The 22,333-nt window shown below is 49.4% G+C and overlaps 1 protein-coding gene across 1 annotated transcript in view; it reads left to right on the top strand.

Annotated features, from left to right (window-relative positions):
• The window catches only part of LOC121587816 (nuclear pore complex protein Nup88), a 51,861-nt gene that overhangs the window by 10,277 nt on the left and 19,251 nt on the right, over positions 1–22,333 (top strand). Inside the window, exon 2 of the mRNA XM_041904988.1 lies at positions 6,708–6,877. Coding sequence (XP_041760922.1) covers positions 6,708–6,877 — 170 coding nt within the window. The remainder of the gene's footprint in view (positions 1–6,707; positions 6,878–22,333) is intronic.

Genomic DNA, 22,333 nt, shown 5'->3' with positions numbered 1-22,333 from the left:
CAGCTTGTCGACGGTTGCTCTGGTGGCGTGGCCCGAACGTTTTAGATGCTGGATTTTTCTCCCGACCGGTTCAGTGGCGTTGGCAAAATGCATAATAAAGTTTTATGAAGCGCAGTACTCGGTGGTGTGCGCGCTGACTTCCCTTAATCCCCGCGCATACCGCACTGCTGGACTTCCTCGAAACCCATCGCAGCTAATTCTGTATGTTGCAATTCAATCGCTTATAAGATTGTTATGTTGCTGTTTACCATTCACATGGGTGTAAAAATTGATGCTCGTCTCGTCTCGTTGTGTGCCATCGTTGTGTACGTGACGCAGAGCAGGGCGCAGGGAAGCGAAGCACATCAAATTTAACGACACCAGACGACCGTCAGCGAACTCGGCAGCCAGTACTTATGCTAACTGAAAGCTGTAAAACGTATGATTTATGGAGAGCATTGACGAGCTTTCGGGTGGTGGTGATTCGCCAAAGTTTCCTCCATCCCCAACATCGTTACCAGCGCAGCGTCCACGTAACGAGATCCTTCGTTTAATGGATCGTTGAATCCAATGTGCAGTTTACTGTGGAATAACATTTTTACAATACTTCTCAAAGCAATACCATCTTCTTTATGAAACAAAAAACAACAAAAATTGCCAGTGCCCGCAATGGGTTTCAGCGACACAAACGCTTTCCTTCCAACATGACGGCGAATGGTTTTGCATTTATTCTTGCGAAATTAAATTGCAATTATCTGTTTGCTCCCTATTATTTTTGTGTGATTTAGAACAAACATGTCACCCTACCCGGACTGCCTCTCTCCCTCTCTTTCTCTGGCAGAGATGGTGCTCTTCCCCGCTAACCGCAATTTCGCAAACGGCTAAAAGCTGCATTAATCCTGATAGCGGAGCATCCACAATACGATTCCGAAACATCGCGGTTCATTCTTCGATATGATGATGATGGGTGACATGCGAGCGAGCGAAGAAGAGAACCCGTCTCAGACGTACACGGGCATTCTATGCCCTTTATGCATCGCCCTCCCTCCGGCTCCGCCAGTGCCGTGCCTTCCATCCGGCGCTGCTGTTTGCTGTTTTGGGCAAAGAAAAACAAATTTTTAATTGGGAATGTTCAGCTTGGATAATCACGACATGCGAAATGAGTGGAGGCAGCTTGGCGTGGTAGAAGTCGCGCGTAGGAGAAGGGGGCAACTGTTCCGGCACATCCTGCGGGAACCATCACGGGATGTAGGGTGTACCTCACTCCCGTAGCAGCACGGTGGCCACACATTGTTGCTGCACGCTGAAGAAGGTTAATTTTGTCGCTGGCAAAAGACGAACGGCAAAGCATGATATGCTTCTGATGATTATGCTGCTGATGCTGGTTGTGTGTGTGTGTTGTTTTATGTTTGCGCTGGCTGGCTGGCTGGTGGCAAAGCCAGGGTGGAAAAGCGTAAGGAAAAATGAAGTGAACAAATTTTCCGCTTACTTTCCTGTTGCTTGTTTCGTTGGCGGTGGCGTTCTCTTTTTTTTCTTTTTCATACTCATCACCCCCCCCCCCCCCCCTTTCTTCTCGTGCATGCGTTTTTCCATCACACACACACGCGGGCGCGCTCGTTTGTTCCACCCAAAATCTGTGTGCGCGCGCCCTTTGCTGCCACCGACCGACCGACCGACCGACCGGCTCTGGTGATGAGGGTTTTCTTTCGTGTCATACCCAAATGCATCCGTCCCGCCTTAGGGAGCTGCCTGATGATGCCGTTCGCATGTATCGGGTGGGTGGCCCAGCCTCATGCCCATTCCCATCTCATGCCGCTTATCAAGCCACCAACCCGGGCTTATTAGGCGGGCATATGTTTTATAATAAATAATTTTCGAGATTTCTTCCGACAGTGGGAAAAGGGGTGAAAGCGTAATGGGGGAGGGTACGGGTCGCTCCGGAGGTGGACACATTTCTTGCTTCAGTACGCCTTCACGGAGGCGAATAAAGATGAAAAGTATCCGGCACCTGTGCGGGATGCACAATCGTTCGTCACAAAACAAATTCCGCACCAGATGGAGGCGCCCGATGGCACTCTTTCCATTGGACGCATGGTTGTGTCCGGGAATAGTGTGCACTTCCTTTAGCGCCCGCGCGCGCACCCGGCCTGCACTGATGAGTTCATTTTCCGCTGCCACATGCCGTTGCACCACCATCGCCTGCCACCTTATCTGACAAAGAGCATGGTCATGGAAAGCGATTATATACAAAAAAAAGGAAGTTGGGTGCAAATCTGCAAATCCCACCAACCAGTCGCCAGCGCTCGCCTGACTGTTTTGTTGTCCTCACCGACCAGAAAATAGCATTGGCCTCTGCCTAGCTTTCCCCGCTCCCCTACATCGGCGGGCGCACCAACTGCACCGTTGCTGCTGCTGCTACTGCTGCTGCTCTGTGCATCTTCCATCGCGATGAATTATAAAAATGGTATGTCTTATCCTTAAGGCGAAGAAAGCAGACTTTTAATTCCAGGTTAATACAGCAAACTCTCCCGCACACACACACAAACACACTCACCCACCATGAGCGTAACAAGGGCGGGCAAACGAAAAACCGGGCCACCACGACGGGGTATATGTATCTTCGGTTCTCGTTTCGAAATACATGCCCAGTACCACCGTATTCTTCTCCTCCTTCTACTTTCTTCTTCCCAAACTCCTCTCCCCCCTTGCACAATGGATCGTGTGTATGTTTATGCAGGCAAATTATAGACTCCACAGCCGAAGGCTCGCTCGGGCGCGGCTGGAGTCACGGCACATCCACCCCTTGATAGGTTGTTAATGATAAAAAGCGCCATACTCACCTGCCCGGTCGTCCGTGTGGCAGTGGCGGCGGCAGCGGCGGCCCGGCAAACAACCATCGGGGGATCGGGGACCAGCGTTCTATTATGCTTCTGACAAAAAATCTGATAGGTGAACCTTGTTTCTCGGCTAATGGGAGCTGATGTTTCGTTAGATGAATTCTAGTGCAATGTTCGCCGCGAGCAGCAGCAGCAGCAGCAGCAGCAGCGGCAGCCGGGAAATTGTTGAACGGCTGCGATAAGAAGTAACGCCGGCAGTACCGTGCAATGAGTTTGTTTCTTCATTTTCAGGGAAATTCAGTTTTTTTTGGTATTTGTGCTGAAATGTAATACAAGATTATCGCCAAAAACACCAAGACAAAGCTGTGTGTGCGTGTGTGTTGTCTGTTCTTTTTTACGATACGTTTGCCCGAACTCTCTGGCCAGGTTAAATGTCTTGAGTGAGAAGTAATAGTAGATTGGCCATTTTTCTATACAGTTGTTTTTTCCCTAAAGCTCAATGTTCCATGTATTGCTTATTAAAATCACTCACGTAGATAAAGTTTACCCTATTTTTTAACTCTTTTTTCCTCTCACTTCAGATCGAATGCGGGAAATCGCGTCCCAAGAGCGCAAGTTCCAGAGCGCACCACCTCGCTGGTTGGGACCGGAATCCGTCGCTCCTGCAACATACTTCTTGCTCATTCTTGCCCTTATCGAACCATCGGCAGGCGACGGGAGCCGACCGTATTATCGATCGCAAACCCCTTCCGCCTTCTGCGGCATAACATTGACGTTTGAACCAATCGCTGATAAGTGTTGGGGCGCTTCCGCTCGGATGCTGCCCGTTGATTGGTGGGGTCGCACGCGCAGTGGAGAAAAAGTTTGGAGAGGAGTTGGCGTGTTCGAACGCCCCACACAAATCAATGATCGATTGGTTTTCCATTCTCCCAGCGCAAACGCAGACAGTGTGGCGCTGCTCTGGGGAAGCTCTCGTGCTCTCCTGCAGCTTTTGAAAAATGTCACTACTTTGTGGTTTCTGGAGACTTCGATGCCGTCAGGGAACGCTTTCTTCTTCGCCGAAGCGCAGTGAGCGCAGTTGTTTGTAAATTATGCATTCAAAGCGATCAAAAACAAAAGTTGCCTCAAATCTCCACCGGGGCGCGGCACCCCGAAGCGTGTATTTGGTAATTCATTTCATTTCTCCTCTGCCAAAAGTCACTCAATGTCCGTCCGGTCCGTTGGGGGATTTTGTGGTCGCTCGTTGCGAAATGAAAACCGTATTTCATTATGAATCTGCGAAACCTTCACATCGAATCGCTTTTCCCGGTTGTTCACAATCAACCGACATTCATAATCTTTCGGGGAGGATGGGGGGGGGGGGGGGGGGTGGGAGGCGAGTAGAAGAGAGAGAAAAAAAACGCAGTAATGAAACATTTTCTGCTCACTTCCTTCCGGCACTTGGCGCCGTCTCCTCCAGGGAGACGAACGCGGCTCCGGCCATCGGCTCGGTTTGACCTGCATGCATAAATTATCGGCGAAAGTTTGTCATTTTTGGCGCAATGCTGCCTCGCCGCGCCGTCTCGCGAGGATCGTATCTGGCCGAATTCGATTCCATCATGCCCATCATGGATGGCCCGGGGCTTCCATGCCGGCGCGCTGCTGCTACGCTGGAAAGTACCGTGAAGGGAAAATTAAAAAATAGACACTTAATTTTTATGTCTTTGTCGTCCGCGGGGGGGGAGGGGGGAGGGTGTAAGGTGAAGCAAGGACTCTCCGAACGCTCGGGAACCGTGGCGCAAAGGCAAAGGTCCTACCTACCACGCGGGAGACACAAATAGATTGACTAATGTATATACATTATTTATATCGCTTTTCTTCGTTTTTTTTCACTTCTCTTCTTCATTTACTTGTGCTGCTGATAGGCCGTTTTTTTTTGTCGCTCCCACTCCCTTCGGCAAAGCCAGTGAAAAAACTGAGGATTTAAAATCAATTTTTTGTTGTTTTGCCAAGGGAAAAGACTTTCCACGGGGCGCACTCTGGGAGCTGCGGAAACGAAGGACACACACACAGCAAGGAAAATGCCCACAGGCACATAGAATGGAAGATTTTGTTGTTGTTTCTTCTGTCGTTGTTCGCTCATATTCGGAGAAGGTAATGTAATTTCACCTACAACCAACTCCCAACTGCCTCTGAAATCCTCCCCTTGGCCTCCTACCCACGAGTTTTTTTTTATCAAATTGAAACGAGGCAATATCGGCGCTTCGGAAGTTCGCGTAAGACAAATCGATGGCCGCTTAGGTGACCGGGGAGAAGGGCGCGAGAGAGTCGTTGCCCGAAAGCCTGCAGTAACGATTACTTCACTCCGGCCCAGCGCCGCGCCGCGACGGTGGTATGTTTTTTGTGTCTTCTTTTCGTCCGCAAAAGACACGGTAATGGAGATGTTAATATAGCGTAAAAGTATATCCGCGACGCGACGCCGAGTTGACGGGGTGTAGAAATCATCTCCGGCAGCGCGTAATCACGCTCTCGGACAAGGGACAACCGCGGAATGGAATGGTACACGAACATCATCATGCAAATCAACAACGGTGATAGACGGCGAGGCGAGGGCAGATATAGCAGGGAAAATAGCGCAGATAAGGACACGATAGCCACGGATAGAGAGCCAGGATGACATCGTTCCATCGTCTTGATTATTGTGTGTCTGTTGAATCGGCAATCAAAATATTTCACCAGCAACGCTTGGAAAGATGAGTAAAAGGCCGCCACCACTTCGCTCTGAAGATGGTATGAATAATCAGTTAATGGACGTGGTGCAATACTGTAAAAAGAGTCATTTCTTGCCGTTTCTTTTCGGACGGTTCTATTGATTATGTTTGGTGCATTAAACCTTTCGGTTTTGTGTCCTGCGCAAAGAAGGCTCGATCGATTCGTGGATCTTTGTCTGTATGTAAGCGTACTTAAATTGCTCGCTTTGGACCATAAATCACAAGATTATAGGAAGAAAAAACCAGGACGCCGCGCCACCCTGAAAGATGTGCTTCAATATTTCAATCTTTAATGGAATGCTAACGCCGATTCAACTCCCACTCTCTGCGCCCACTTTGGACAACGGCCCGCCTTCCTACCCGTAATTGAATCGTTCCGAATCTTTCCATAATTAGACGCCATTTTCCTGCAACAATGTGCTCGTTTGCTGTTTTATTTCTCCGGCAGCCACATCGATACAATTTCTCCACTTTCGAACACACACAGTTTATTAGCAGTCTATATCTATTATTCATATTTATGGGCAAACATTAAAAAAGCAAAGCGCCTCCTGCGCGCTTCTATCGAACGGGCCTCGGGTTCGAGGCCTCTCGCACTCGCCCTGGCGGCCAATGTTCCAGCCAATGCTGTTGCCCGTGTATCGGTCGCGTAGCTTTTCGAAAACGCCCGAGGGAGATGAGGTGCGACTACCCAGTGAGGGGAGACAGACTCTCAAACTTCATCCCCTCGGTGTGGCGTGGAAAAAAGGATCTTCATTAATGAATTACGAGCAACCCCCGGGCAAGCCGGCGTAGGACTGGGCAACCCGGAGCCGGAGGATGAGTTTGTCGTTATAATTCAAAATTTTTATTGCCACCTCTTGTTCCGATACAGGCGCGACCCGACCCGACAATCTAGGGGGGGACCCGGGATGGTAGAAAGTTTTGGCCATGTCCAAGGGGGAAGTGGGAAGCATAAAGATTGCGACCGAATTTGAATCGTTGTTTAATTACCAAACCTAAAAACCAACCGTGCCTTCATAAGCAGCTGTACTTGTTTGTCCTTGTCGCGGACTGGCTGATTTCTGTTTGTTTGTTGTCGTCGTGTCGTGTGTCTTCCCTCTTGCTAACCGGTATTTTCCGTTTCTTTTTCCTTTGGCAGACGCTGATTCCATCGGCACCGCAAAACTTCACGGTGGAAAAGATACTTCCGTCCACGGACGGGACCTTTCTAGCGCTGGCCGGTCCGAAGGGTGTCTCCATCATCGAATTGCCCCGGCGCTGGGGCCCCAGCGGTCAGTACCAGAACGGGAAGGAGTGCATCATCTGTCGGTAAGTGTGGGCACACTCACTCACTCCCTCTCTCGCTCTCTCTCTCTCTCTCTCTCTCTCTCTCTCTCTCTCTCTCTCTCTCTCTCTCTCTCTCTCTCTCTCTCTCTTTTCGCGAAGGCGCTTCTTTGTTCGCGCTCTAAAAATTGGTTTTGAGATATAGAACCTGCCCTTTTGTTTTGCCCTTTTGGTGTAGGATCCGGCGAATGGTGGTGTCCACCGTAAGAATTAGCATAGAAAACCCATAACATTAATTCCTTTCGCGCTGATGCTACAATTGCTTTTCTGGCCACTAGCGCCACCGATGGTGGTGGACAAAGTACAACCGAACCCTTTCACCGAGGGCAATACAGAGGGCGCGGAAATGGCGGCAAATTTCACGAGCTTCGGCAAAGTTGAGCAGTTGCTCCGGGTACCAACCACCACCAGCTCGGCTTGAGCAGGAAACCAACAAAAATTAATACCTAATAAGAATCAAGTGGACTTAATGTTCGGTTGTTTATTTTTATTTATTGCCGAGAGTTTGTCGAAACGAACGAACCCCCAACCCCAACCGCCGACAACGGCGCACGCTGGCCAAGGTGGCACAATGTTGTCTCCCGCTAAAATGCCGAAGGAGCGAAAGGATTAGCGCAAATCTTGTTCCAGACAATTTGAACCGAAAGGATTTCCGCGCCGGATCTGAATTTCTCGTTCGCTGTTGCACTCGCACACACGTACCGCCTCCTCCTCCTCCTCCTCCCCGGAACTGGTTCCCGATACTGAATTACGTCTCTTTTTGTTTGGTTTCACATTCAGCCGCAGCATCGGCCGGCGCGCACTCCTCCCACCACTCACTCACTGCTCAGAAGTAGTAAAACACATTTTCGACAAAAGAAAAACAACGAAAGTCAAATCCACGTCCGCCGCCTCCGTCGTCCTTTGCATCGCCCGGATTTTCCCCCGTCGTTTGCCGAGCAAAGAAATCGGTGTACAGTTGGTGGGCCACGTTTGACGGTTTCAGTTGCAAGAGCGGCTCTGTTTGTGTGTGTGTGTGCGCGCCCGTCGCACCGAAATGTTCATCTAAATTTCATTTGATTTAATTTTAATTAGATTTCTATGTTTAACTAGCAAAAGCTACACACGTACTCGAGTGTATACACACACACCACCACCGCCGTCTGATATGTATCACAAAGGCACATCCGATATGGGAAAATTAAGTTCGTAGTGCCGAGAATGCTACCAGCCGTCCTCGAACGAACCGATCTCTCCCTGTGAAGTGCAGATTGGAGTTGGTTTTTCCGATGGCTGGTCGTACGTTTTCCCTCCACGACTGCGTGTGTGTGTGTGCTTATACGGGAAGGGGTTTGAGAGAAACAAGAGAAAAGAAGGCACAACTTTGCCAAACTACCGACAACCCGCCATCCCCTTCTGGCCCCAGTGTGCGTGTGTGTGTGTACTACGCCAGATCTCATTTGTGTCATAATCGACTCGACGAACGATTAGCTTTCACCCGGGGAAGCTTTTCATCGGGCTCATAAAACGGTTGAGGAAAGGAACAACGTGCGTTGAAGGTTGGTGCAATAGCAAGTGCAAAAGAAAGAAGAAAAAAAAACAATCTCCTGCCCTCGAGCACTCATTGCTCGAGCTAATAATACGAAAAGAAATCTCTTAGCTATTTGACTTTGGCTCCCGAAACTTTGCCTCATCGCTCGGTGGTCGGTGGTGGTAAATAATTGCACAACCCAAAGGGCGAGGGCGAGAGAGAGAGAGAGCGAGAGAAGCAGCGTCGAGCTATTGGAATTAAAATTTTCTCCGAACACACATGTACGAATTTGAATAAAACATTATCCATCCGGGGGAAGCCGTGTGCCGCTCAGCGTGCGAGTTTTAATGCTGGCTGCTGGCCCAAAATGAATGATGATTGAATGGATCATGTTGAGAAGACCGTTCCGATTCAGTTCGGATCCGGTCCATACGAAATGTTGTAAGAACTCTTTTGAGCTGGTCAAAGTACGAGGTGGAAAAGCGCGATGGACGGACACGGCCAGAGTCAATGAAAAGCCAACTCTCAACAATCACTTATCCCTGCGAAGTCGAAGCTTACGCTCCGCTATTTGCCCTCCGCTGCAGCGAACCCTACTGGACCTAATCCCGCCACAAGTGCCACCAACAGCAGCAGCAGTAGCAGCAGTCGAACCTAAATTCGTGTTCCTTCTTTAGGCAAACGATATAAATACACAAACACACATTGTTCACTCTTTTGCCCCCCAATTGGGCGCCCAACAACGCTGAGAGATAGGATTTAATCCATACTGCAAAAGCACATCGCACTCGCTTTCCTTCTCCTGTCCCATGGCGCTTCCCTTCACTTGGCGGCTGCAGTGCACGGCTGGAGACGGTAAAGTGCAGTACTACAACCCGAAACTCTGTTGTTGTGTCGTGTCAGAACGGCATAGGCACGGGGTTTGGAGGGGTCGATCTGAAGTTGTCTATTGGCAAATGTTTATTGCGCGGCTTCCGGCTTTCGTTCGAGGTATAGCTTTTCCTCGATTGTGCACAGGTTCGGTGGGAACAACAGCGTCGCGCTGCCCGAGGACGACGACGGTGTGCTGGTGTAACACACAAGGTGTTTCGGTACAAAATTTATTCACCCGCATATCAAACTGCACAACACTGCTGCAGAGCTATTATTAAAAGATTATAACATTTCCAACACAGCCCCGGAAAGGTCCCCGAAGGTCCCGGCGGCCGGAAAAGCTAGAGCTTTTCGTTCGGAATTTTTGGAGTTGAGTTGCTTTATGGGAGGAATTGTATCCAGAATTCTTCGAACTTCGATTGCATTGTTTGTCCTTGTGCATTCGAACTGTTGTGGAATTATTTATTTACTTCTTCATTGCTTATAGTGTAGCATAGTGAAGAGTACCACAAAACTGCACAAGAGACAGCATTATTAAGGTTTGTTTCGAGTTTTGTAGTTGCCCGCCCGAACAGCGCGCCATTTTCTGTCCTTTCCATATTCATAATGTATTTATGTTGTTGCAGGGGATAATCTTTTATTTCTTATGGATACAGTGAAAATGAAAAACACACCAAAAAGGACACAAATATGCACGACAATACCTACCAAACGAAAGGGCGCTGTATCTGATATTGCTCCAAGGTGGCTCGGGCTCACACACTCTCTCTCTCTCTCTCTCTCTCTCGTCTTTGCGGAAAGGGTTTGCAATGTTGGAAGCATCCGTAACCCACCGAAAACCTGCACGATAAGCGCTTCTGACCATTTGCTGCCGCGTCCAGTGCAGCGTCCAGAGTACCTTTTGCGGGACAACACACACACACACACGGAAAAACTCGCCCCAACAGTCTCAGTTTTCCCTCGGCAGCGGGTCTTACGGCGGGCGATGGGTCTGCAAATGAATCCATTAGGAATCTGAAAGTGATTATTATAATTTTCGCGAAGAGGTTTCTGCCGGCCAGCAGCAGCAGCGGCGGCAGCGTGTTCAAGCGTGCGAGGTTTTCTCGAGTTACCGTAACCACCTCCCCCGCCGTCCCTTCCTCACCCTCCCAAAAACCATCATCAAAGAGCCGGAACCCAAAGTTACGTTCGCTTAATTATTTAATCAAAGCAAATATATTAGGTGGAAAGATATGGAACGGATACACATGCATGTGTCTGTGTGTATGGGAGTATGGGTCGCGATGGCGCAGCGCATTCGGCCGCGGGTTCGGGAGCGGCAAGACTGGACGTTTGCCGAAATGGCGCCGTCGTGCGTGAATCCCCTTTTTGCTTTGCAATTGGTCCTTCCGTCCAGCGGAAAAGGATCCATGACCGAACACGGGAAAAGGTGCCCATCCGCACACGGGGAAAAGACTCTCGCCACCACACCCCGTCTCTCTCGCTCTCCCTCGCGGTCGTCTTACCGGAGCAGTAGTGGCGGAGGAATGGCGGGAGAATCCTTTTAATATTTTATTACATTTTATTTGTCCGCCCATAATGTACGGCTTATAGCAAAGGGGGGGGGGGAGGAGGGCTTGTACCGTGCATGAGTTTTGTTTCTGTTGGTGTACTTTTTTTTTTGCTGGCTTTCGCTCTCTGGTTTACTTCCTACCCCTTTTTGCAACTACCGTGTGGATCGGATGTGCGCCCCCCCCCCCGTGATGGTCGGAACCCGTTCCTTTTGGGGCAAGGATAATTTATGTCCATTTATCGCAAGTCCGTAAAAATCGTAAGTAACCTTTCGTTTGCACTGGCCCGGGCCCCAGGTTCCGCATTAGATAGTCATTGCCCAGGATATGTGTGTGTGTGTTTGTGGGCACGATTTTGTTGGACTTCGGTCTAACGGGTTCCTGTTTCAAACGATACACACCGTCGTCCGTCCGCCCCCCCCCCCCCCCTTTTCGCAATGGTCGGCGCCGAAATCCGCCGAAATGAAAGGATCACGATGATCAAACGTGTGTAATGGAAGTTTTTCTTTGATTCCCGAAAATACTCTTTCGCATTCGTGGCAGGTAGGTCCGTGCTGGGATGTACCCCCGTTACCCCTTGCGCCACCCTGCTAGGCACAAGCACCTTCAGCTCCGATCCGTGTGCGCTCCATTTCTTTTCCCGTGCGCAAACAACGCATGGCTTCCGTGAAGGGTTTTTCGGGGGGCCCATCGCGGCAGCCGCCGTGCCGGATGAAGAGATGAAGTCGCCGGTCGGTTCTGTTCAAATAAATCAAAACACAACACGCACAAACACACACACACGGACGGACGGCGCGGATGCTGCTACCGCGCTATGCCATTAAAAAGCGATTAAAAGCCATCATCTCACGAGAGAGCGCGGGCCCGGTTCGGTTTCTGGTGATTTTGGGCCCCGAACCGACCGGTCTCGTGCCTAGTATAAATATTTATTTCCTTCCCCGCAAGTAACGCAATCATATTAAACAGAAGGTTTCAACCTCGCTTTTCCCAAACGTGCGCCAAACGGGACTGGATTGGACTTTTTCCACTTTGTTTTTTTCCTATTTTTTCGGGCCACCGTATGGGCCACCTACCCTCGAGGGGGGAAATCGCGCGTGTATCGCGAATTTCCCGTGCTGCTGTGCGTCACGGTGCGCAATTAAACACAAACGGTGTCGCATATTTTTATAACTAGCTTCTCGCTGCAGATATTTGGTCCTCGGTGGTGGTGGTGGTGGTGGTGCTTGTTTGTTTTCTCTTCGTTCCTCTTTCCACAGCGAGCGCGCGCTGGTCCGGCAGGCTGCTGGTGCCCTATGAACGCTGATTTCCTTGAGCATCGCACGCCGTTCCTTGGCGAGTGGCGATCCCTTACAATATCCTGTTTAAAGCGCCTGTGGTGGGGAGGAAGGGTGGGCAAGGAAAAATAAAATTTCGGGAAGCAAATTCCATCGCTCCCAGCCAGCCGGATGGCTCCGCGGTGGAAAAGTGACATGAATTATAATAATGTCTTTACCTGACTTAAAACTTCCCTAACTAATGTGTTCAGTTTGAAATTTATATTCCAAATTGTTGTTTGCCACACCGCATCACATGCTGCTGGTGGTGGTGGTGGTCGTCGGCAGCACCGGTTTGAGATTATTTCTGCAGTCTTTTGGGATTCACCTGCCTTAAAGAGGACACTGCGAGGCACAACAAAAAAACAAAACAATAACACATTCGTAAGAAAAACTTTGTAAGCAGGTTGTTTACTGTGTGCCTCTAACTAAGAGCTAAACTATATTCTTGTTCTTTATTTTTAGAGTAAAATGTTGCTAAACACACTCGATGGTTAAAAGCCACAGCGGAAAACGGGAAGCCTTACACCTTACACCACACGTGCCCGCATTAAAGGCCATTCTGTCAATATGCAAAAGGCGAACATATTAATAATATGCTAATGTAACGAAACAATGGACGTCGTGTGTACCGTACCACACGTCATCACAACACCGTGTCACCATCGAAAGAGGGCGTACGCGAGTCATAATCAGGCCCGAGTCAGCTTCCGTTATCAGCGGCGCCCGCTTCTCGGCAGTGCAAATACATCGTTTCACTCTTCGTTCGACATCACTCTCCACTCACGCCGTACAGCCCAGGCCCAGCATATACAAAGCAAAGGAAGCACATTTATGGGACCCATCATTAGTGCTGCTCGCTCGGCCGTTTTTTTCCACCCGCGGCCCACGCGGTGTGTTCTCGAGCCCACCACCGGTTGGGCTCGAAGGAAGCCACCGCCGCCAAACATCGATGCCATTGGCAGCATTAGCGTGCCATCGTCATCACCGCGCGCGACCATTTAACCCTTTTTGCCGTTGCGATATTATATGCCATATCGAGGCATCGTCTAAATACGTGTGCCACCCGGGTGTGTGTGTGTGTGTCGTCTTCGCCTGCCGCCGTAACTAAATCCAGCGAGTTTTTAATAAATTTTTAAAGGCTTCCTCTCGCTAAGCCTTTCGACGGCACCTCACTGTCTGTGGGTCGTACTGTGTGTGTATGTACATTGCGTGTGCCCTTTTACCACCATCGCACTCACTCTCCTCCCCGTCGGTCGCGCGTTTGACAGATTCAACCATCAGCCGAGCGATAATCACCTTCAAAATTCACGCTACGCTTGTTTTCGCTTTTGATAAGTGATAACTACCCCCTCCGTTTTTTCCACCATCACATTTACCTCCCCTTTGTCTTTGCCCTTCCTGGCTTGGTTGAAAAAAGGGGGATGGCCAAGAATTTCTGTCAAGCTCAGCTTCTTCTCGGTGCCATTTTTTACATTCCGCGCGAAAGCACGCGCGCACTCGTCCTGCCGTTGTCTTTCTTTCTTTGCAAACGAATCTTATCTCGCCGGATAAAACATGTAAAAACTCACATGAATGCGTGAGCTGCTTCTCCACCCGAAGCAACCCCTTCACCTTCTGTGCTGTCGTTCATGCTGGCGATGGAATCTTGTCAGAAAAATGATCACTTCAAGGCACACACAACGGCGTGGCGTCTCGGGCATGGGGAGGAAAGGTGACACGCGGTGGGCCATTTTATCAAAGACGATACACCTATGTGTCTTCCTTCCCATTGTCGTCGATTCGCCTTTGGGCCGCCTATCAAGGGACGGGACCCGTGCGTGTAAAACACACAACAACGCACCCGGCAACGAGTGTGCGAACGGTGGTGGCGAGAAAAATAGGATTCAATTAAAAATCTTCTTCCCGCAGGGCAAAAAGAAGTCATTTGTAAACATGAAATTGTTCTCGCCCGCCCGCCCGCCCTCCCATTGGTGCGGTGGTATGGGTAGTAGGAGGGTATATGTGCCCAGGTACGGTGGTGGCTGATGACGATGATGCGTGATGTCGTCGGTGTCATATGCGTGGAAAATGTGATTTTGCGGGTGGCTTCGAACGGGACCGGAACCACACACCACCGCTTGACTGGTAAAAGATCAAAAGAAACGATTCACCCCACCACCACGCTCGTATGGGGCGGCGGACGGTATGCAGGTAAATGTCGGGAGGAAGGGTAAAAAGGTGAAGGCTTCAACTCTCGCGCAAGAAGCCAGGAAGCCAAATCTCTAATCTCTGATTACCAAACGACAAAACTTTAAATTAAAAATAATGTCACGGATCTGGTAACTCATTTCTGCTTCTTTTCGCTTTCTTGCGTGTCGTTCCGAGCGCCCGAATATCGTGAAATTTTCACCACCATCATTCTACGTCGGGGAACAATCCCGCGCAAACGGCGCTGTGTGTGTGGACCGATCTTCTAATGGTGGAGCTGAAGGGAAAAGCGAACACACACACAAACACGAATAGGAGGTGGAAATGGGAGATGGAAATCATATTCAAATTTTTATCCATCAGTCAAACTTTTACTTGACTTTTCATGCGTGTGTGGCTTGGGTCACACATACACGGGCGCCAGGCAGCGCTCACAGCAGCCTTCCCACGGGATGGCACCGTTTGATGGCAATTCCTCACGCGGCCGGAAGTGTATGGGGAAAGCCGGTGGGTTTCTTTGAGTTATTTCACCTTCGCCTTTTCACCTTCCTCCATCGGCACCGCACGCACTCCTCCCTTCCCGTTTGCTTTTTTGAACGATTTTACCCCACGCGCAGCGAAATTTCCGGCGAATGAAACAAGAGCGGTGACAGAGAGGGGAATGCTGCTGCTGGTGGTGGCGGCTTAAAATTCAAAGATAAATGAAACCGGACTGGAGCGTGGCAAACCCTGGACCCTTTTCTTCGGACCTGGAAGCGCTAATTAAAAATAATATTTTCATTTAATTATAACAAATAACGGACAACAGTGGATGTAACAATGTTCTACGCAACGACGACCGCAAACCACAACACAACACCGCACACGGCCGGCCCCGAACGTCATGGCCGGGCCCGATGGTCATTATAATCGTCCGAAGGATTTAGTCAACCATCATTCGGTCGCTGCTCTCCCACACGCGTTTTCTTAGAAGACTTTCTTTTCCCGTCGTCCGCGTGGGCTTTCTTTTCGTGTGAAGAAAGTTTTCGAAAGTCCTTCGGGAACACCGGAGTGTCTCGTCCCCGGGATTGACTGACGACGATAAATGGCGATTCGGCGCGCGGGCGCGACACATACGCAGCAGCGGCGCGGGGCCTAGTACACGCATAAATTAAAACCTTTTGCGTCAATCTGTCCCACCCGGGCGAGATTTCAAGATTAACTGCCCGCAATATGTTTGCTTGTTTCTGTTTTTTTGGCTTTCCCCACTGCTCTTTCTGCCTGTCGGTAGGTGCCCTGATCCGTTTGCGTTTGTAATGTCATACAAAGAATCATACACTTTGTGCCATTTTTCATCTACGATGAAACAGCGAGCAACCGAATCCGAGCCAAAACCGTTGCCAACATATGCTTGGAAGGACGCAAAGCACACTCGCAATCGCTCTTTGCAGCATACTTTTTGATGCGTTCACATTGCGCTTCTTTGATTTTACGCTTCGTTTGCATTGGGTACAATGGGCCTTTGCGCGATTTCTCGAACGATCGAAAGGATTGTTGCCTTGATGCTGCCATTTTATGCCGCTATTCACCCTCATCGGGGGCTAATTAATTACGTTCCCTTCTGTCGAAAGCAAATAAATGGAAGAGTGAGGGCCGAAAAAAAAGCCAACGCCATCCCGTCTCGGTGGCGTGGAAAAATTGTCATCCCCCGGGTGGTGGTGGAAATGGTACAAACAGGCCGGGTTCAAATTGAAAATCATAAAAAATCACATTTCTTCCCAAACGCGGCGGCGGCGGTCCAAACAACGAAACACACAGAAAAAAGTTATCTCCAAGAAACACGACAAGGAAAAATTACATGCAATTTACACACATAAAACGCGCGCACGGGCGAAGGAGCCCAGCGGCAAACAATCCGGAAAATGGCCCTCAGCAATAGTTGGGTTGATAAAAAAAAGAAGAGAAAGCACCAGTGTGCCCACTTCTTGCGCACTCGCCGTCTCGACCCATAAAGCAAACGCGCGCACGGACGACACTGCCACCTTCGCAATGTCACCCCTTTTTGGTTGCCGATGCCATGCCCCCGGCACGCCATATTTATCGCCTAAATTCCACGCGCCCGACCAAAAAAAGGGTTAACTCTGCGATGGGTGGTGGTCGCTTCAGCTTCTCCGGACAGATCTGTTCACGGGCCTCGGTGTGGCTGTGTCATCTGGCTTGTGCAGGGGAGAAGATTTTTGTTGTTGTGTTGTGTCCGTTAATACTTTCCTTTTTTATCTAATATTTACAAATTCCCCTGCCGCGCAAAGGCGCCGCTTCCTCAAGGGTGGCTTGATGCACTCCGTTATGGTGTGGATTTTGGTCGCAAGTTCGTTTGAACATTGATAATCCCCGTCGATTTCTGTTGCCTGACGCTGGTGTGTGCAAAGGTGAATTGGGGAGAGCAAACCGTTTGTTAATCATGACGCCGGGAAAGGGTCAAAAGCAACAGAACGTGCTCCATGCCACCCTGCTTCCGCAGTCAAAAGAGAGACAGAGAGAGAGAGAGAGAGAGAGAGAGAGTGGTTCGTGAATACTGTATTTTATGCGACCGTAAAAACTGACCCTATAAAATTCTTCATCTGGTGAGCCGGTGAACCGTTCTGCATTGCTCCAGTGCCGTGTTTTTATCCCACCACTGCTGGAAAATGCAATGAGTGAAAGTATGCGAAATTTGAGTGATGAAATCGCACCGGAATCAGTGCGTGTAGAGGAGGAACTGCCTCCGTTTTCCCCGACACCCCGATGCTGTTGCGATGAACTGGGGGAAGAGTTTTTTTAATCTTCGTAGAAATTTTAAGAGCACCATCGGTTGCGTCGAGGTTCATGCCATTCTCGAGTGTAGCACAAGAGTAGCAGCAACAAAAGCCGCTCAGGATCCGTGATTTATGGTGATGATCTCAAATCAGCCCAAATTCTGGCCGGCAGGTTTTGATCGGCCTTGTGCGGAGAATTGGGGGGGGGGGGAGAGAGGCACTGGGTTACCCTGAATAAATAAATAATACAAACCAGCCCGATGAAAGATGTACAAGTTGTACTTTTCCCTTACCGGTAACTATTTGGCCTGACGCACGTTCCGTCAACAAAAGGGGGTAGCTTTCACCCGTGAGCTGCTGCTGCAAGCCTTTTCTTATTCTATTTAATTTATTATTGTTCATCAAGCGCATACAGCATCTGAACAGTCTCTCACAGTCTCGTAAAAAACAAGCCCAATCAAAATTGGAATCAATTTTTTTTCTGTCCCTTTCTCTCTGCGCTCTTGCTATTAGCTTTGACCTCCGCCAAAAAGAAAATAAACCCTCCCCCATCTAAAATGGTACACGGTTATCAGGTTGACAACCCTTGTTTTTTTTGTCCACCAGTGGCCAGTTATAAGGAAATGTTCCAAAATCAGAAGGGTTTCGTTTTTCGTGGGGAGTTTTTTTTCCCCCCGGTCGGTAAGGTCGTGCCTATGCATAAGCAAATTCGTGTAATCGACGCCATGAATCTCTTCGTTTTTAGCGTGCTGCATCTGTGTCGCCGAGAACCAACCGGCCTTGTCCCCCTGTACACACTTAGACCTGTACACCAAGCCAAGTGCAGCTCATCTGCCTGCCTGGCGGCCTTTCTCCCTGCCCGACGTAAAATCAGCCCGAGCGCTACCAAATCGGTGGAAATGTGTTGGATGAGACATGAATAAAAAATGCAACATTCGTGAGGATTCGTACACGGAACATCATACACACACACTCGCACACACTCGCACACACCTTAGGCCACCATCCTTCGTGTGCTCTTTCTTTTACCTCCACCTCCAACCGTGTATGTGACCGCATACAACAGCAGACAACAAAAAAAGCCCCAAAAAGGTCGGGAATGACTTTGAACAAGACCATAAATATGTGAATTTTTGTTAATCCTTTCGAGCAACGAGACGAACGCCGGGTACGGAATTGAAGGGTTCGCCCAATCTCCACTTCCTCCCGCTTCCTTTTCCGGGTATTTCGGGAATTTAGATTATTCCAGAATGCAGCTTTGTACTTTGTACCACGCTCTTTGGGGCCTGAGAGTGTGTGTGTGTGCAAAGCGAAGGCAAAGAGCCGTTAATTCATGACCCCCTCTCATGTCCCTATCGTGCAATCATATTTCAACGGACTTAGCGCTGCTGATTGATGGAGCGGTCGAGTGGATGCTTTCCCGGCCTGTGAGCATCCCTGCCAATAGCCCTGCCAATGCTTTTCTCCCCCTTTCTTTGGTGCACCTTGCCCTTGTTTTCCTGCTACACTGCTGCTGCACTCCATCTCCCTCTGTGGGATGAGTTTTTACGACCGGCCACCGGGAAGATTATCTTCCGGGCAGGCGGGAGAACCGAGAAGATTTTTACTGCGAAAGCTCCAGCCCACGGTAGGTCATTAAAAGTAGCCCAGCAAAGTGTAATTGGACCCCCCCCCCCTCCCCTCCCCTTCTCTTCTAGCCTAGAATAGGATAAGTTAGCTGATCAACCAGCAGCTTCTTATTAGATTAGCTTATGGTCATCGCAGGATGATGTGTGTATGCGCTGTGGTGGAGTGTGCAAAGTTTTTTAAAAGCATAATCCTACTTCTTCCGAACCATTAACAAAACCCAATCGACTTTTTTATGTCTGTAGCAAACTAATTCTGTCTACCTTCGGGGCTTCAAAGTGCGCTACTCTACCTGCTCACTCCGTAACGCGTATTGAACCGCAACATTGTGCGGCATATTTTGTAGTTTGCGCACTTTTTGCGCACAACCGCTGGCGTTTAATTTAAATCCGCCAAGATGGTAGCAACCGCCACAGGAGAGCGCTTGCTTTGATACTTTTGCCCGCCGTCATGTGTGTGTGTGTGTGTTAGCGCGGTGGCGGTTGTTGTTGGCAAACACGCGAGTGCCTATTCCATTTCAATTCCAAAAAACGCCTATAGAGAACGCCGATTCTGTCGACGTCGTCGCCAGGTGGATAATGTCGCGGTAAGTTCGCTAGGGAAGATATTAATTAAAATATGCTTTCTCCCCGTCAGGCTATCGGCAACGAACCCCAAACGAACTGGTTGCGCAGCATGTGTGTGCGTGTGCGAGAGAATGTTTGAATGTAAAGCGTTGTAAATTAGGCGCCACGGTTGATATGGTTTTAATTTCACATCAGTGCAAATAATGGCAGACAACGGCTGAGAGTGTCTTAAACCGCACACACACACACTGTGCAAACGGGAAAATGCTTGGCTACGAAGGGATTCAATAAAAATCGCAAATTATTTTTCAAAAGTCACTAACTCCACCACTCCAGTCGAGCACTACTCGGTGAGCGGAAGCGGTAATGATACGATGATAACCGCGTAGCACACTCCAACTTCAACCAGCGCCACACTATTGCTACAACTGTGCAAAGCCAAGCTCCTCCTCCTCCTTTTACCTCAATTCATTTGACTTTTCGCTGCGCCAACCGGTGTGTGTGTGTGTGCGGTGGGAGAGGAGGGAACAAATGCGAATCCTCCACGGCACAGCCGGTAACAAACTTCTTCGGTCGAGAGGAATCGTACTTAGGAAACGGAAGTAAATGGTCATAAAATTAAAAGAGTTAATAAAACCCACTGCAATACTGAGCCAGCCGGGCCGAAAGAGTGCAAAACTTCCTTCGCCTCGACCGGTCGGGGCCACCTGAATCCGACCTAACGTGTCCTGCCTGCCAGCCTGCTGAACTGAAGGGAGAGGAGAGGACAAATTCCGGCAGCAGTGAAGACAAACCCGGATGCAAGATAAGACAAATTTATTCGTGGTCGAAACAAAAGATGGCCATCTTGCTGGCGGAACTCGCCTCAAAGTACAAAGATTTCTTTCGACTGTGACGCCTCGCCCTTGGAGTGTGGAAGCGGAGGCGAGTTACTTTGGCCGAAATTGGCGTTAGATTTCTTTCGACCGTTCCCTTTTTTTCCTCCCCCTTCCCACGTCTTTCCGGGCCTTTCTTTCTCTTCCGGGCGACAATGATGCTGCACTTTATCATCGAGCAGCGTCGTATCCAGCCAGTGGAGGAATTGTTTGATGGAAAGTGCAGATCATTTGTTTTGGTTTATGTGATCACTGTACTTCGTCGTTCCCTCCCTGCACTCATCATTTCGTTATGACTTCAATGTTGCTTATGTGACAAGACCATTCAGCACACTGGAGCGTTCTCATACACACTCACTCAGTGTAGTGTGTTACTGATCGAGGAGAAATAATGCTTAAGCTCCTCTTAAATTATCATAAAATGTTTGCCGCAAGTTTTAAACCTATCTGCTTAAATGTATTCTCTCCAAGATCGCTACGTCCGTACGCGAATGTGGCTATCCAGATGTTGGAATGATACATCCGGGGCACACCAGGTACAGTCCTCGCCCAGCCTTACAACACTAAAACCTACGTACCCGTGGGCGAAAGCAAACTACTACGCCCCCAACCCCACCACCCAATCGCGGGATCCAGAGGATAGTCAAACGTTTGGCGAAACACATTCTCATCCGACGACCAAACGCGAGCGAACGGGGTCGGGGAATCACCCCATTCTCCCCGTGCGCCTCCGCCCTCCCAGCGAAAGAGCGAGATACTGCCGGTGGTGCCCTGCTGTGTCGCGACGCCAAACCGAGCAGAAGCTATGAAATTATATGATATTTAATTTACCTCACCGCAAAATAATAATTGCAAAATTTACAATTAATTTAACTAGAAAATTTGCTCCCGACTTGCTTGCGCACTGTTGTGTCCGGATGTGACCGGATGTGCTGGCTGCCGCCGCCGCCGCCGCCGCCGCTGTTGCTCTGTTCGTTGCTTCATTTCGATCTTCAGGTAATGCAGAGGGTCTTTCTGGACTGGCAATCTCTCCCATCCACCCCTGGCTAGCTCTCTCCCTGGCTGGCTCATTCTGCAGCAACATTCTAACCTGGCGTTCACGGACAAAATGGATGATCTGTTTCGAATGAGCGAACTTCTGCCATACACACACACACACACACACACCGGGAGCTAGCCCAATTCCAACCGGCCACTACTCTCGGTCTGCTCTACTGATGCTGATGGTACACACACACACACACACAGTAAAGCGTTTTGGTGAAGAAAGCAGTTTTTCGCGAATTTAAGCGACCTCTCGTGGCCGTATCGCGCCTCTCGCACTTCTCCCACTCGCTACAGCGTTTCGGATAATGATAGTGGCACTGGTCTAACCCAAACGTCCTTGCTGCCAACCGAAACGATGTATTTATTATGCCATACAACCACTTCCTCCCGTGCGCCATCCCGAATGTTGTTGCCCGTTGCTTTCTTTTTGTCCCATATGCCTACCATTTGCTTTCCTGTTGATGTGCGCCCTCCCCCCATTTTCGAAACATCCTGCATCATCACACTGACACTGACTACGGTCGTTGTTGGTGGCCTCTGGCTCCAGCCTTCGTTCGAGTGCGCTGAAGCTGAATGAGAATGAGAAATATCATATTATTATTATTATTATTATTGCTCGTATTATAATCCTTTTCGACAATTTTCGATGGTGATGATGAACGTTGCTCTCTCTCTCTCTCTCTCTGCCTCTCGTGCTGGAGATACCAGGGAAGGGAATGGGGAGGACGTTGGTGATGATGATGACTGTGATGGCTTCTTTCGCGCACCGACCGGAAACAAACCCGTTGAAATTATAATTACGGAAATGCAGGTATCTGCCCGTCGACCTCGGCTACCGACTACTCTAACCTCGGGGAAAGTCCGTTGCCTTATACTGCTTCCCCATGGCGAAGTGCATCGAGGAGGGCTCGGGGTGCACAGGGGTGGTTTGCAAATGAATGGTGCAGCTCCAAAATACTGCCTGCTGTATATCAGTGCAATCTAAATATATTTGTTCCCCAAATTGGCTCCCGGTGGACAATTCTCTATTCTTTGCACATTTTGTGTGGTTGACTGCTTTCTTATGAGCTGATTGTTCCAATCAAACCCGGCAAGAGGGAAGGACTCCTGCGTCTGC

Source organism: Anopheles merus, chromosome 2R (assembly GCF_017562075.2).
Source record: "Anopheles merus strain MAF chromosome 2R, AmerM5.1, whole genome shotgun sequence".
Classification (NCBI taxonomy): domain Eukaryota; kingdom Metazoa; phylum Arthropoda; class Insecta; order Diptera; family Culicidae; genus Anopheles; species Anopheles merus.
This window is presented reverse-complemented; position numbering and strand designations above follow the sequence as displayed.